General features: G+C 35.5%; 1 protein-coding gene across 1 annotated transcript in view; it reads left to right on the top strand.

Annotated features, from left to right (window-relative positions):
- The window catches only part of LOC115411065 (mucin-2-like), a 64231-nt gene extending 48684 nt beyond the window's left edge, over window positions 1–15547 (top strand). The window contains exons 7-18 of the mRNA XM_030123006.1: window positions 1260–1371; window positions 1453–1511; window positions 4454–4501; window positions 6891–6958; window positions 7033–7073; window positions 7159–7201; window positions 7344–7378; window positions 10116–10243; window positions 10324–10441; window positions 12716–14347; window positions 14477–15397; window positions 15505–15547. Coding sequence (XP_029978866.1) covers window positions 1260–1371; window positions 1453–1511; window positions 4454–4501; window positions 6891–6958; window positions 7033–7073; window positions 7159–7201; window positions 7344–7378; window positions 10116–10243; window positions 10324–10441; window positions 12716–14347; window positions 14477–15397; window positions 15505–15547 — 3248 coding nt within the window. The remainder of the gene's footprint in view (window positions 1–1259; window positions 1372–1452; window positions 1512–4453; window positions 4502–6890; window positions 6959–7032; window positions 7074–7158; window positions 7202–7343; window positions 7379–10115; window positions 10244–10323; window positions 10442–12715; window positions 14348–14476; window positions 15398–15504) is intronic.
- The last annotated feature ends 136 nt before the right edge of the window (window positions 15548–15683 follow it).

Genomic DNA, 15683 nt, shown 5'->3' with positions numbered 1-15683 from the left:
TGGATCATTTTTTGGGGCTGTTCTTTTTTTCTTATAGTGGGTCTTTTTTTTTGACTGTTCTCTTTTTTTTATAGTGGATCATTTTTTGGGGCTGTTCTTTTTTTTCTTATAGTGGGTCATTTTTTGGACTGTTCTCTGTTTTTTTCGTATAGTGGATAATTTTTTGGGCTGTTCTCTTTTTTTTCTTACAGTGGATAAATTTTTAGTCTGTTCTCCTTTTTTTTATAGTGGATCATTTTTTGGACTGTTCTCTTTTTGTTTCGTATCATGGATACTTTTTTGGGCTGTTCTCTTTTTTTTTTTTTTCTTATAGTGGATGATTTTTTGGGCTGTTGCACCTCTGGGCCACCACAGTTAAGGTTGTTCTCTTTTTTTTCTTATAGCGGATAATTTTTTGGGCTGTTCTCTTCTTTTTCTTATAGTGGATACTTTTTTTGGGCTGTTCTCTTTTTTTTCTTGTAGTGGATAATTTTTTGGGCTGTTCTCTTTTTTTTTCTTATAGTGGATCATTTTTTGGACTGTTCTCTTTTTTTTTCTTATAGTGGATAATTTTTTTAGACTGTTCTGTGTTTTTTTCTTATCGTGGATAATTTTTTAGACTGTTCTCTTTTTTTTTTCTTATAGTGGATAATTTTTTGGGCTGTTCTCTTTTTTTTTCTTATAGTGGATAATTTTTTGGACTGTTCTCTTTTTTTTCTTATAGTGGATCATTTTTTAGAGTGTTCTGTGTTTTTTTTCTTATAGTGGATAATTTTTTAGACTGTTCTGTGTTTTTTTTCTTATACTGGATAATTTTTTGGACTGTTCTATTCTTTTTCTTATAGTGCATAATTTTTTAGACTGTTCTGTGTTTTTTCTTATAGTGGATAATTTTTTTAGACTGTTCTCTTTTTTTTTCTTATGGTGGATAATTTTTTGGACTGTTCTCTTTTTTTTCCTTATAGTGGATAATTTTTTGGACTGTTCTCTTTTTTTTTTTCTTATAGTGGATAATTTTTTGGACTGTTCTCTTTTTTTTTCTTATAGTGGATAATGTTTTGGTCTGTTGCACCTCTGGGCCACAGCAAAAAACAAACCTTAAAATAAAATAAATAAAATATCATTCATACACCAGGATAAAAACAAGACAGTAGTACAGAGAAACAGACAATAACACAAGCCTATAAAACAGTGGAGGTTTGGGTCTTTATGGGTTAAAAAATGAAATTAATCCTCATGGAAAAACAGCAGCACTAATAACTGTGTTTTGGCCACACCAGGTCTGAATCTGTGTGAGAATGTAGTTCCCTCTAGTGGTGGTTTTGTGAGGTGCATGTCCCCATCCACACAGAGTGATATCTGTCAGTCCAACACCTCCTCCAGCCTTACCTGGTGAGCCAAACCTTCCACTGTAAGTTCTACTGTTTCCTTATCAGTGCATTAGAGAATATGATCTGTATGTTTATTCACCAGCTCTCACATAGAGTCTGACAGCATCTCCACTCTTCAGGCCAAGGCCGACTCCTGCAGCAGTGAGTACTGACGACACACACAGTCAATACTACAAGGGTTCAGGGGCCATATTTAACCCAATTTGATCTCACTTAGGCTAGACCAGTAAAATAAGGACTTAATAACCTATCAATAATGACAAATGCAAGTGTTTCTGTTTGTTTTAGTAAAAAACAAAAAAAACAAACAAAAAAAAACAATTAAATTATGAAAATATTTACATTTCACAAAAAAAGATGTGAATAACCTGAAAAAAAAAAGAAATTTCATTGGAAAAATTATTGTAATTTTAACAATATTATGCCTCGACTTATTATTTATACATTATTTATACATTACACACAATGTTACATAAACATTTGGTAACAGGCAGAATATTGTTAAAATTTTACAGTTTAGAACTCCAATTTGAACAATTTCTATAATATTACATCTCCTATTATTAACACACTCTCAAAAACAGAGGTACGAGATCAGAACATTTATGTACCTATAAGTACATTTTTTAAGAATGTTGTCTCAAAAGTATAATATTGGTCTTTAGGAGGCCAGAATTGCACCTTTAGGCTATGAAAAAGGGTCCAAAGTTATGAAAAGTACAAATTTGTACTATAAGGTACCCTGCAGCATTCAAAAATGTGTGTAGACCATGAGAATAGGCTATAGGCTAGGAGAACTGAACAGTAGGACTAATTATAGTTAAACATTAGGCTTAGCACATTATTTATTATATATCATGCTGTAATTACTCTATATTATATTTAATAATAGTTTGTTTTAATTTAATAGCCCAATTAGCTCAATGATAATAGCCTAATAATTTATTTAGTTTATTAGAATCTCTGATTATTTCCATAATCTCTGTTTTATCAAGTTTTCATTCACACCTCCATGTCTTGATGACGTAGCTTGTCTATGCCGTTTTTTTTTTTAACTTTATTTATAGAACTATTCAACATTTATAAAACTTTTCATTTCAGAAGTATGACATTTATAATTTCAAGCAATGTATTTATAATACAAAGATTGACACTAGATATGATAAACAAACAGAACCCAAGGCAAAACAAAACAAAACAACAACAACAACAAAAAAAAAAAAAAAAAAAAAAGGGCAATACAAACAAGACACACATAAAGACAGTCGAGACAGTGCATTCTGGTACCATTAAAGGAGGAAAGAAAGTAAATAAACAAAACAAAACAGGTCAATAACAATATAAACACTTAAAATGTTTTTAAAGTTCCAGGCCAGGCAACATATTCACACAGTGTAAACGAGGCTCCCATATTTTATAAAATTTATTGATAGAGTTATTTAGGGTGCACCTAATTTTTTCTAACTTTATATTAAGCATGATGTCTCTAATCCATTGATTGTGTGTTGGTGGTGATGAGTCCTTCCATTTGAAGAGAATGGTACGTCTAGCTAGTAAAGATGCAAAGGCCACAACTTTTTGTAGGTTAACTGAAGGAACTGAGTCATCTGTGCATGAAATGAGACCGAAAATAGCAGTAAGAGGAGATGGCTGAATACGGCACCCATATGCCTTAGAAATAAAATCAAAAAAAGAGTTCCAGAAAGGGGTCAGTTTGGAGCAGGACAATAGCATGTGGTATACTGTTGCTGGGGCTTGCTTGCATCTGTCGCAGATAGGGTTTATGTCAGGGAATATTTTTGCAAGTTTAACTTTAGAGAAGTGCAATCTATGTAAAATCTTGAATTGAATTAATGAATGTCGTGAACAAATGGAGGAGGAATGGACCCTCAGAAGTGCCATGTCCCACTCCTTGTCTGAGAGTGGCATCCCTATGTCGCTTTCCCACTGTTCACGGAGGTGAGTTACGGACGGACTCAGAGTCTCCAAAATCCGAGCATAAATCATTGATACTCTGCCCTTGTCCATCGTATTGACCTCTAAGACATTATCCAAACCGGAAAGAGGGGGTAGATTTAGAAAATTGGAAAATTTCTTTCATACAAAGTCCCTGATTTGTAAATAGCGATAAAAATGAGAATTACTTAAAGAATATTTTTTAGAAAGCTGTTCAAAACTAGCAAATGTATTATCTATGTACAGGTCTTTGATTCTGTGAATGCCCTTATCATGCCAGGTCTGGAAGCCTTTATCCATCCAGGATGGTTGAAACAGGTGGTTATTCATAATAGGGGAATGAATAGACGCGGTCTGGATACCAAGATGTTTTTTAAATTGTTTTAAAATGCGTAGTGACTGGGTTACCATCACATTTCCATGAACACTTTTTTTTTTTTTTTTCTCAATTAGGCCACCGGTTCAAACTTTAAACATCATGGCATTATCAACTATATGAGAGTTTTCTTTCTATCTAAAGTACTTAAGGTACAAAAATGGACCATTTCGAAAGGGTACAGAAAGGTCTCTCAAAAAAGTACACCCCCAGCGACAAGCATTTGTACCCTTTTAAGTACAAGCTGGTATCTCTGTTTTTGAGAGTGCACAACTCCAGATCACAGTGGATCCATAAATGCACCAAACATTTGGTAACAGGCAGAATATTGTTCAAATTGCACATTTCGGGTTGTTCATCTTTGTTTTTATTTACGTATTTATTTGCATTTTATTGTGAAAGAATAGTTTTGTAAATGTAAATATTTTCACAGTGTAATCTTATTTTTTTTCACATTTTTTTCCGCATAATTTTTCACAAAGAAAACTTGTAGTTGTCATTATTTATGGGTTATTATGTTGTTATTTTTATTTGAGATCACATTGGTGTGTATGTGGAACCTGAACCACAATGATTTTTGACAACCTGGACTGTTCAGATTCATTTTTGCACTTTCATCCCTGCGGGCCGGAATGGAACCATTGGCGGGCCAGATTTGGCCCCCGGGCCGCATGTTTGATACCTGTGCATTACTATATGTATATTCAGAACACTTCTTAACTGCTGGAACCATGTTTTGTGTTTTCTGCAGGTGAAGTTTCTCAGTTCTGTGACTGCACTGCTTTTTGTAACGCAACAAGTAAGTCAGAATATTATTCACCTGACTGTCTGCTGGTGTTTTCTTCATTTGTTAGCCTTCTGTACCCAAATAATGGCATTATCAAATGATTGACTGATTGTCTATTTTATTTCAAATATAACATTAAAACCAAAACTGTAAGAAAATTTGATATAAAAAGGACAGAAAACGTATTCGAAAAGGGGCAAGATGAAGTTTTACTTATATACTACATCTATCTGTCAATCTACAACCTGAACTTCAATCAACATCTTCTTTGTCATTATTTCAAAAGCATCGTAAAAGGACTCTAATTCATAACAAAAAAAGTAAGACTTTATATCATTTGATTTGTATTTGATGATTTGTAATTTGATTTGTATTTTTATTCTTTTACTTTAGATTATTTTTTCAGGTATATCATATTTTCAATTTTTTTTTTTTTTTTTTTTTTTAATGTGTATTGTTTATTTCTGTGGAGATATTCACATAAACCTTTTTTTGGCTTCTATCCTGCCCTGCACAATGTTGTTTTTTTTTTTTTTGTTTTTGTTTTTTTCATTTTCTCTTACTGTTTTATGATTTGCAAATTAAAAAAAAAAAAAAAAAAAATACTCCCGCCCCCTTACCCCATCCTTCTACCTCCCTTAAATTCCCATGTCAGATCCTAAAATGGAAAAAGGAAGAAAAAATTCAATGTAAATTATATTACAAAATAAAGAAGGAATACATCAAAATCTAAGAATAGTTCTAATAAAATAAATACAAAATGTTGAAAGGGTTAATCAATAGAAAATGTAGTTAACCATTAGGGGTCTGAGCCTATTTTGGGCGTTTTTGAGTAGTTTTGTTTTTGCCTCTATGCATATACTATATAGAAAAATGTTAACCATACCCATGTTTGGTATCTGTTTTTTTTTTTTCAGCACAACTTCATCTATATCATCAGACTATTATATTTTCATTCTGACCTACTATACAACATACAGGGCCACAAAATTCACAAAAAATACAAAATCCGATTTAAAGAATTATATAATTTATTCCACAAATAACGCAAACATGTTTAATGAACATTTTCAAAGCCTGTAAAAGTGAACAGGGGTTCCAAATAATATATTCATAAAGTTAAAATTGTGATAAATTCAAAGTATATGCAAGTATTTCTCATAAAAGCATTCCTTTACATAGGCGTTTTCTCACCCTCCCCTTTTTGGCTACCATTTCTCAAGCCAAGCTATGGAAAAAATATATAGAGGTTTGCACCGTTTTAATTCATCTTGGTTTTTGTTTGTTTGTTTGTTTGTTTTTTGCTTTTTCCTTTTTTCCAGTTTCAAGATATAAAAGCACAAATATAGATATATCAGATCAAAAAAAGTCTACATTTATTTGGCAATATAAAATTTAAGAATGCAGTATCTTTGTTTCTCATAAAAATGCTAAATTTAACAATGTGATACTCAAAAGCAGGCATTACATTTCTTGCTAGTTTCTCATGATTTCTGACCTGAAGTAGCTTCACAACAACACAAATGTAGAAAATTTCCAGAGTTTTCATCTTTTTCTTTTACAAAATCTAAATTAAACCCTTTTCTTAAAAAAAAAAAAAAAAATCATTATACTGATAAATATCATAAATTGTCTTGAAAACACGAGGAAAACATTGTTGAAAATAATGATTTGTTATTATTTGGTCAATAATATATAACCTTTACAAAATCCCATTCTAAAAAGGAAATTTAACCACAAATAGTGTTCACATTTTAACAACTTGTCTTCATGTATCATCACCCACATGTAGTCAATAATAATAATAATAATAACTAGAAGCACTCGGAGAGCGCAGACCTCCGCCAAGGCTGATCAGTGGCCCCCCTCCCGTGGGCCCCCCCACGCCAAGGAGGTTATGTTTTTGCCAGGGTTTGTTTGTTTGTTTCTCTGTCTGTTTGTCTGTCCGTTAGTGTGCAACATAACTCAAAAAGTTATGGACAGATTTTGATGAAATTTTCAGGGTTTGTTGGAAATGGGCCCCCCTGTGGGCCCCCCCACCCCCGATCACCACCAAAATTTAATCATTTCTTCCTTATCCCATTTCCAACAAACCCTGAAAATTTCATCAAAATCTGTCCATAACTTTTTGAGTTATGTTGCACACTAACGGACAGACAAACAGACAGACAAACAAACAAACAAACCCTGGCAAAAACATAACCCCCTTGGCGGAGGTAATAATAATAATAATAATAATAATAATGCATTTTATTTGTATATATTGAAGATATTCAAAAAATGCTTTATATAAGTTTTAACAGGTATGTACAAAGAAGACTCTCCAATATTCATAGGAGTATACAACTTAGAGTGCAGAATATAGAAATAACTGTTATTATCATAATTTTTTTTTATGCAGGTTGGTTTTATACTGTTCGGATTAATGTCAGCCATGCTGCCATGAACGCTAAGACCCTGCAAATATTGGTATGTACCACTACAACTGATGCATCCTAATGTATTTCTGCTGCACATTGTCATATTCTGATTTGATTTTACAGATGCTGACCAATGTCACCAGAGTCTGTAGAAACAACGCTGGGTTAGCTTATTTTCATTTTAGTTCAATGCTAAATATGAATGTTCTTTTCTTAATGACATTTTATAAATACTTCTGTTCATTCCAGGCCAATGTGTGCACAACTTATAGAGGTTTCACAGCATTATAAGGTAAACCATACCACAGAGCAGGATTTTTACAAATACAAACATGAAAAAAAAAAGTTGATAAATACAGTTGTTAATGATAGAATGATTTGTACTAAATTGTCTGTGAAACCGATATGCTTCATAAATTATTTTCTTTGTCCAGCGTGCTCATCTGGAATGCCACGGGACACCGCAGAGGTAGGCACACAAAAGAAAAGCCGTTTCTACAGAGCCAATAATACGATATGTCTTAAATCATTTTAGTTTAGGGGCCACATACACTGTAAAAAATATCTGAAATTTAACAGAATTTTCACCGTTTATTTTACAGATTTTTCCCTGTATGTTTATGATACAGGAAAATATCAATGAAATGACAAAAATAGACTGATTTTACACGCAAAATTTAAAATAACATGGAAAAAACTTTAACTGTGAATAACCATAAAATTTCCATTTTTAAATATAATTTTTTTTCTTTTTTCATGGAAAAATACAGTTAAAATACATTTGCAAATGTATTGTAATTTCACAAATATTTCTTTTCTATTTATGAGATTAAACTGTTAATTTAAAGTTTAATACTGTAAAAAATAAATAAATAAATAAAACGAGATAAAATTACTGACAATTAACCGTAAAAGAAGTATTTGTTCTGTAAGTTTAACAAGACTTGTTTGTTAATTGACAAATATCTTGTGTAATTACAGGTTTCACAACGAAAATGTTGAATAAATGTATTTTTGTGAATGTATAACATGTATAAGCACTGATAAACTGTCCAAATACAGTTTTTAACAGTGGATTGTACGACTTAGTCTCATTGAAAATTATTTATATATATATATATATATATATATATATATATATATATATATATATATATGTATTTATAGGTAATTTGATTGTTTTAATACATGTAAATATTCTTTATTAAACATTAAAAGGTCAAAAAATATGCAAAATCTCACGTAAAGTTAGGGCAAAAAACTGTATTTGAATTATGGAAAATTACTGTATTTTTATGATGGTTATTTTCTGTTATTTAACAGTATTTTTTCAGCAACCCTGCTGCTGGAATATTACCGTTTTTTTTACAGGTTTTTTTTTTTTTTTTTTTTTTACAGTGTACAGTGTACAGTCCAATATGATCTTAACCCTATAATGTCAAATGTATCATATATGATATGTGAGCTTTCTACATGATTAGTGTGATTTTTTTTTTCTTGAAAAATCTGATGTATACAATTAGATACATGCAATACACAGATAATCCACCAGGGGGAGGAATTCATTCACCAGAGGCCTTTCCAGTGACACTACCAGATTGTCATTAATGAGGAAGGAGGCCGAACTTTGGCAATTTTGAAAAGGAATTACCAATTCGTTAGACATGTTTGTGTTATATTATGTTTTTGTTTGTTCAAAATTAATAATATTTGAGCATTGAGACCCGATGTATCAAATATGATACAAAATTGAAACTCATACATAGAAATTGATTTTTAAAAAACATTTTTTTGGTTGTTGAGAAGGACCAATAAAGGCTCCAGTTTCAAAGAACTGGAATTTTCGGTTAATGATTTAATGGTTCAGGCTTTACAGGTTTAAGTGGGCTGGACCAGTAAAATTATAACATAATAACCTAGAAATAATGTCAACCCCAAACTTTTCTATATGTTTTAGCGTGGAAAAAAGCTAAATTACATTATGGAAATGTTAACATCTACAAAGTATCATTTAAAAAAATGTGAATAACATGAACAACCGTGAAAACCTGGAAGTTCTCCCAGAAAAATAAGAACTACAGTGGAACTACAAAGGCACAAAATGTTAAGTAACAGGCAGAATATTTTTAAAATTGCATTTAGTTATCTTAAGGAATTTCAGGTTGTTCATAGTTGTTCAGGTTATTTACATTTTTATGAAAGGATGAGCTGTGAATGTAAATCTGTTCATGTAATTTTACCTTTTTACACTAAGCAAAGGGGGGGGGAAATTCTGTTCTGACCCACTTGAGATCATATTGTTCTGTATGTGGCCCCTGAGCTAAAATAATTTTGTTAATACCTTCTGCTAATTCACTCCACTGGCCAGATTTGACCCTTCAGTGGGCCGGTTTTGGTCCGTGGGCCACATGTTTGACACCCCTGTCTTAAATTATGCATCATTTAACTGTTTTTTATGCATATGGTCAACATCATAACATTACAGTCAGATGCAAGAGGCAAAAGATGAGTGAAAATAAGTGAAAAAATTAGTGAAACTGACAGAAAATTTGGCTAATTAACAAAGTGAAATGCAGGATATTTAACCCTTTCATGCATGAATTATGAGAGCCTTAGTTGAGATTTTTGTCCTGAGTGTTTTTATTCCTCTTTAGGCATGAAAAAAACTATCAATTTTAATGAACCGATTTTTCATGGAGTTACAAAAATGTCCACTCAGCTGGACACCACGTGTTTAATTTTTAAAGCAAACAAACATGTATTTAAAACCATCATCAGAAAGTGATAAACTGTGTGAAAACTATGAAATAAAAACATTTTTAATGCAGGTAATCTGATGTTTTCTCACATTTTATCATACTCTAATACTAGTTGCTATTCATTTCATGGCAATTATATGCGAAAAAAAAAAGAAAAAAACTTTTTGTTTAAGAAAACTGTTAATTACAGTCTTATAACAATTAGCATCTGATTTACACTCAAACATGTTAGTGCAGATCAGGCTTATCAAGAACAGCACAGTTACCATAATGGAATGAATTGAAACCCATGAATATACTTGACAACAGCTGTAGAAAAGCTGTCCACTGTAGTGACCATTATGCATGAAAGGGTTAAAATGCATTAATTAATCTGATTGTATATTTGATGGTTAAAGGCTGTATCTGCTGATGCACATGTTGAACCCCTCTATCACTGGTGTCTAGGTTTTATAGCTGCATGGTGACTCTTGAAATGTCTGGAAATGTAGGCATCTGCTCCGTGGAAACATTTGTGCAAACACTTTTTGGCCAACGCAACGGTATCACAACCGAAGGGCCAGTGATGCGCATGGGTAAGTCTGCAGTTCTTGTTTTAATCACAGTGTATATTTCTGTTACATCCCATCCATGTCATGTTTGTGTGTGTCCACAGTGATCTGTGGTCGTTCTGGTTTACCTTTCTATAAACTGATGACATCCAACCTGACCTGGGTCGCCAGTGATTTGCGGAGATCTGACATATGCCAACCTGACCCTCCTCTGCGTAGATGGTAAATGTGGAAGGGAAGGGTACTGTTTTTGGTTCGGTTTGTTTGTTTGTTTGGTAACACTCTAGAAGCAAAACTATTAGTTGAATACTTGTAATGGGTGAAATTTCAAATGTCTGTAGCAGCAAACCTGTTGGTTGAATTTATACCAAATTTGGATTATAGATTGCCAGTGACCAAGAATAGATGTGATTACATTTTGGGGAAAAGTAGGTCAAAGTGAACATTTTTTATGAATTTTTAAAATCTTTTTTTTTTCTCCCATTTATAATATCTATAAAAACATCAATTTTGTTTCAATTTACTTCAAACTTGACACATATAGAGGTAATTGATATGCTGACATCACCACACGCATAGACATGATGACATCAGCTGGATCGATGCCAAAATAAGCTACAATATGTGTGAGGGGTGGGGTTTGTTGTGCCTGGCACCACTTGTTTAAGATTTATTTATTTTATACTATTTATGATCACAGATAACGTTGATTTTTAACTGCAACGCTTGTAGTGGTGCATTTAAAGACAGACGGCAAAATAAAGATGATGCCCTGGTGTTTGCTCTTAAGATTCACAAGCGTCACCAAGTAGCGTATCAAACACGTGACATTCCTGCAAATAAATTGCATGCTGTGTGGACAAACGTTTGAGCATAGTGGAGGGATTTCCCTCTTTTGAAGAAATGGAAGCTTTGCAAGTGTTCCAAGTGGCCCTGGTGTCATCTTTTCATGTGAAATATCTTCGGGATGGGAATCAAGAACCGGTTCTTTTTGAGAACCCAGTAGCTCGATTCCTTGGAATCGTTTGCCTGCCTGCTTAACGATTCTGCTTATCGATTCCGCCTTCGTCGCGCATGTGCGATTACATCACACGCATGCTGCATTGTTTTGGTCAGAATGTAGCCAACATGGTGTTGAGGCAGAAATGGTCTAAAAAGACGACACCAGGTCCACTGGAACACTGTCAAAGCTTCCATATCTTCAAAAGGGTGGAATGCCTCCAACATGCTCAAACATTTGTCCGCAGCATGTGATTCATTTACAGGAATGTCACGTATTTGATAAGCTACTTAGTGACGCTTGTGAATGTAGCGGCAGAGTGAACACTAGGCCCAGTTCCAGTTCCAGTGCGGGCAATAAAAGTCGTACCCAAACACAAGCTTCTGAAGGTAGGGGAAAGGAAATGAGGTGCACAGCAATGGGAGACGGGCCGAGTTGAACCGGTTCCACGTAGTAGAAATGTGGCAAAAGAGGAATTAGTAAAATGTCTTTAGTTTCGCTTTCACTGCGCCCCCCCGAACCGGGCCCAGCGTCATCTGTTATTATTATTTGTACATACTTTATATGTTATATTTTCTGTGCAGATGGAAATATAAAAGACAGTTAATGCAAACACACCCGTTTGTACTCTTTTATTCCCTCACCCAATGAGAATCGATAAGAGAATCGATACGGAATCGGATTGATAAGCAAAATCGATAATGGAATCGGAATCATTAAATTGTTAACGATTCCCATCCCTAGACATACTTTAGAGCGTAGCCAACATGGTGGAATCGATAAGCAAAATTGTTAAGCAGGCAGGCAAACAAGTCCAAGGAATTGAGCTACTGGGAACTGGTTCTCAAATGCCACGTTTCCACTACGTGGTATCAGCTCGACTGGATTCTGCCTTTTTGCGTTTCCATTAAGAAAAAGGACCTGGAATCTGGTACCTGGTACTAGTTTTTTGCTATCACCTCCGCCAAGGTTCTAAGACTGGGGACCAGATACTAAAACATGACTTGTAAACAGTGCAGACCACTGACTGGTCAGAGAGTTGTCTGTGTGACCCGCCGTTTTACAAAAAACAGATGCGGAAGTTGACAGTAAATATAGTGGTAGGTTAATCCACATGATGACAGCCCGCAAAACTACACCATGGTTTGTCGAGGGGGTTCAGACGTAAAAATTCAGTATGAGCTTGACGAGACAACACTCAATGAGCGAGTTTATCAGCAACTCTCTGAGCAGATGACACGGAAGTAACTCGCCACATCACTACGACGTGCAGGTACTGTAAAGTTGGTAGTATCCTGTAATGGAAACGGTCTCCAGGAATACGACCTGGTACCCGAGTCGAGCCGAGTCGAGCCGGTTCCACATAGTGGAAACTCGACAAAAAAGAACCGGTTCTCGATTCCCATCCCTATGTGTGAGGAGCTTCTTTGACATGAAATTAAAATTTGCAGGTTCATTTAACACAAATATTTGCTGTTTTTTTTGCTCTTCCATAGTAACGCCAATGAGACACTTGCCGTACTCTTGACTGACAGCTGCCCGTCAACATCTCTCAGAACAACCACAGCACAGGAGTCGACTTCCTCCACTTCAACCTCCCCAGCACCGGTCTCCACATCCTCCACTTCAACCACAACAAATCCAGTACAGACGTCCATGTCTTCTGCTTTAACCACACCAGTCCAGACTCTGACCTCCACATCCTCAAGTTTAACCACCCGAATCCCAGCACAGACTTCCACTTCCACCACTTTAGCCAATCCAGGATGGGGAGTGACCACCATGACTTCAAGCATCTCAGTCCAAACACAGAGTTCCTCTTCAACGACACCAAGCCAGACAATGGGCTTCATGTCTTCGATTTCAACCACCGGTAGCACAACACAGGCAACCACTTCCTTGATTTCAATCGCCCCAAATCTACCACTGACCTCAACACCCTCCAGTTCAACCACCCCAAGCCGAACACAGGCCTCCAGCCCCCCAACTTCAACCACCCCAAGACAAACACAGGCCTCCAGCCCCCCAACCTCAACCACCCCAAGCCGAACACAGGCCTCCAGCCCCCCAACCTCAACCACCCAATCCCCAGCACAATTATCCACGGTCTCCACATCCTCTAATTCAGCCAATCCAGGCCCGACACAGGCTACCACTTCAAACCCCCTCAATCCACCACAGTCCTTGTCCTCCATATCAACCATGCCAAACCAGACTCTGACTTCCCCTTTCCCTTCCTCAACCACCCAAAGCCCAACACAAGTTTCAACATTCTCCACATCCTCCAGTTCAACCAATGGAAGCCCAACACAGGCCCCCACTTCATTCGCTTCAAACACCCCAAGTCCAGCGCTAACATCCTTATCCTCCACCTCAACCACGCCAGCCCAGACTCTGACCTCCCCTTCCTCAACTCCAACAACCCAAAACCCACTACAAACCTCCGCTCCCTCAACTTTTTCTAGGGCCACAACTAACACCACTCCAACTAGCAACAGAACACACGAACATGCGGCAACGACTCCTTTCACAACATTTAACGCTACACAATCCTCAACAACTCCACCTGCTGTACAAAGCACCTCACAAAACCTGCCTGTACACAACACAACTGTGTACAGCAACACAACATTGTTTACACCCGTTGGAAATTCAAACCCAGCTTCTGTCAATGCAACTCCAACCAACGCTACAACTTCTGGAAGCAGGAAAACATTACAAAACAGTACAGCTACTCAAATTCCTCTAGCGCTTAACAAAACATTGACTTCCAACCGTACAACAATGTACACTGTAACTACAGATGTAACATTTACACCTACTTCCAACGATACAGCAATGTACAACACAACTACAACAGAAATATTTACACCTACTCCCAATGATACTTTAGTCTACAATGTCACTACAACTGGAACATTTACACATACTACCAATAATCATAATAAAACACTGTACAACGCAACTACAACTGAAGCATTTACACCTACGCCTAATGATAGTTCAGTATACAATGGAATCACAACCGCAACATTTACACCTACCCCCAATAATATAACAGAGAGCAATGCAACTACAGCTGCAACATTTACACTTACTCACAATAAGACTGTAGACTACAATGCAACTACAACCAAAAGATTTACACCTACTCCCAATGACACAACAGTGTACAACACAGCTACAACAACCGAAACATTTACAGCTACTCCCAATGATACAACAGTTTACAATCCAACTACAACAACCAAAATATTTACACCTACTCCCAATGATACAACAGTTTACAATGCAACTACAACCGAAACATTTACAGCTACTCCCAATGATACAACAGTTTACAATGCAACTACAACAACCAAAATATTTACACCTACTCCCAATGATACAACAGTTTACAATGCAACTACAACCGAAACATTTACAGCTACTCCCAATGTTACAACAGTTTACAATGCAACTACTACAACCAAAACATTTACAGCTACTCCCAATGATGCAACAGTTTACAATGCAACTACAACCAAAAAATTTACAGGTACTCCCAATGATACAACAGTTTACAATGCAACTACTACAACCGAAACATTTACACCTACTCCCAATGATACAGCAATTTACAATGCAACTACAACCAAAACATTTACAGCTACTCCCAATAATACAACAGTTTACAACGCAACTACCACAACCGAAAATTTTACACCTATTCCCAGTGATACAACAGTTTACAATGCAACTACAACTGAAAGATTGCAAAGATTTACACCTACTCCCAATGATACAATGGTGTACAACACATCTACAACCGAAAGATTTACACCTACTACTGATAATACAACAGTGTACAATGCAACTACAACTGAAACATTTACACCTACTCCCAATGATACAACAGTTTACAACGCAACTACTACAACCAAAGCATTTACACCTACTCCCAATAAAACATCAGAGTACAATGTAACTACAGCTGCAAAATTTACACCTACTTACAATGATACAACAGTTTACAACGCAACTACTACAACTGAAACATTTACACCTACTCCCAATGATACAACAGTTTACAACGCAACTACTACAACCAAAATATTTTCACCTAATCCCAATAAGACATCAGTGTACAACGCAAATACAACCGAAGCCTTTACACCTACTCCCAATAACCCATCAGAGTACAATGTAACTACAGCTGCAAAATTTACACCGACTTACAATGACACAACAGTGCAGAATGCAACCACAACAAAAACATTTACAATTCCTTTTAATGACTCTTCAGTGTACAACGCAACTACAGTCAGAACATTTACACCTACTGCTAATAATACAATGTACAACGCAACTACAGTCAAAACATTTACACCGACTGCTAATAATACAATGTACAACACAACTACAGTCGAAACATTTACACCTACTGCTAATAATACAATGTACAACACAACTACAGTCGAAACA

The sequence above is a fragment of the Sphaeramia orbicularis genome, chromosome 20, assembly GCF_902148855.1.
Source record: "Sphaeramia orbicularis chromosome 20, fSphaOr1.1, whole genome shotgun sequence".
Classification (NCBI taxonomy): domain Eukaryota; kingdom Metazoa; phylum Chordata; class Actinopteri; order Kurtiformes; family Apogonidae; genus Sphaeramia; species Sphaeramia orbicularis.
The sequence above is the reverse complement of the archived record's forward strand: the minus strand, read 5'-3'. Positions and strand labels throughout refer to the sequence as shown.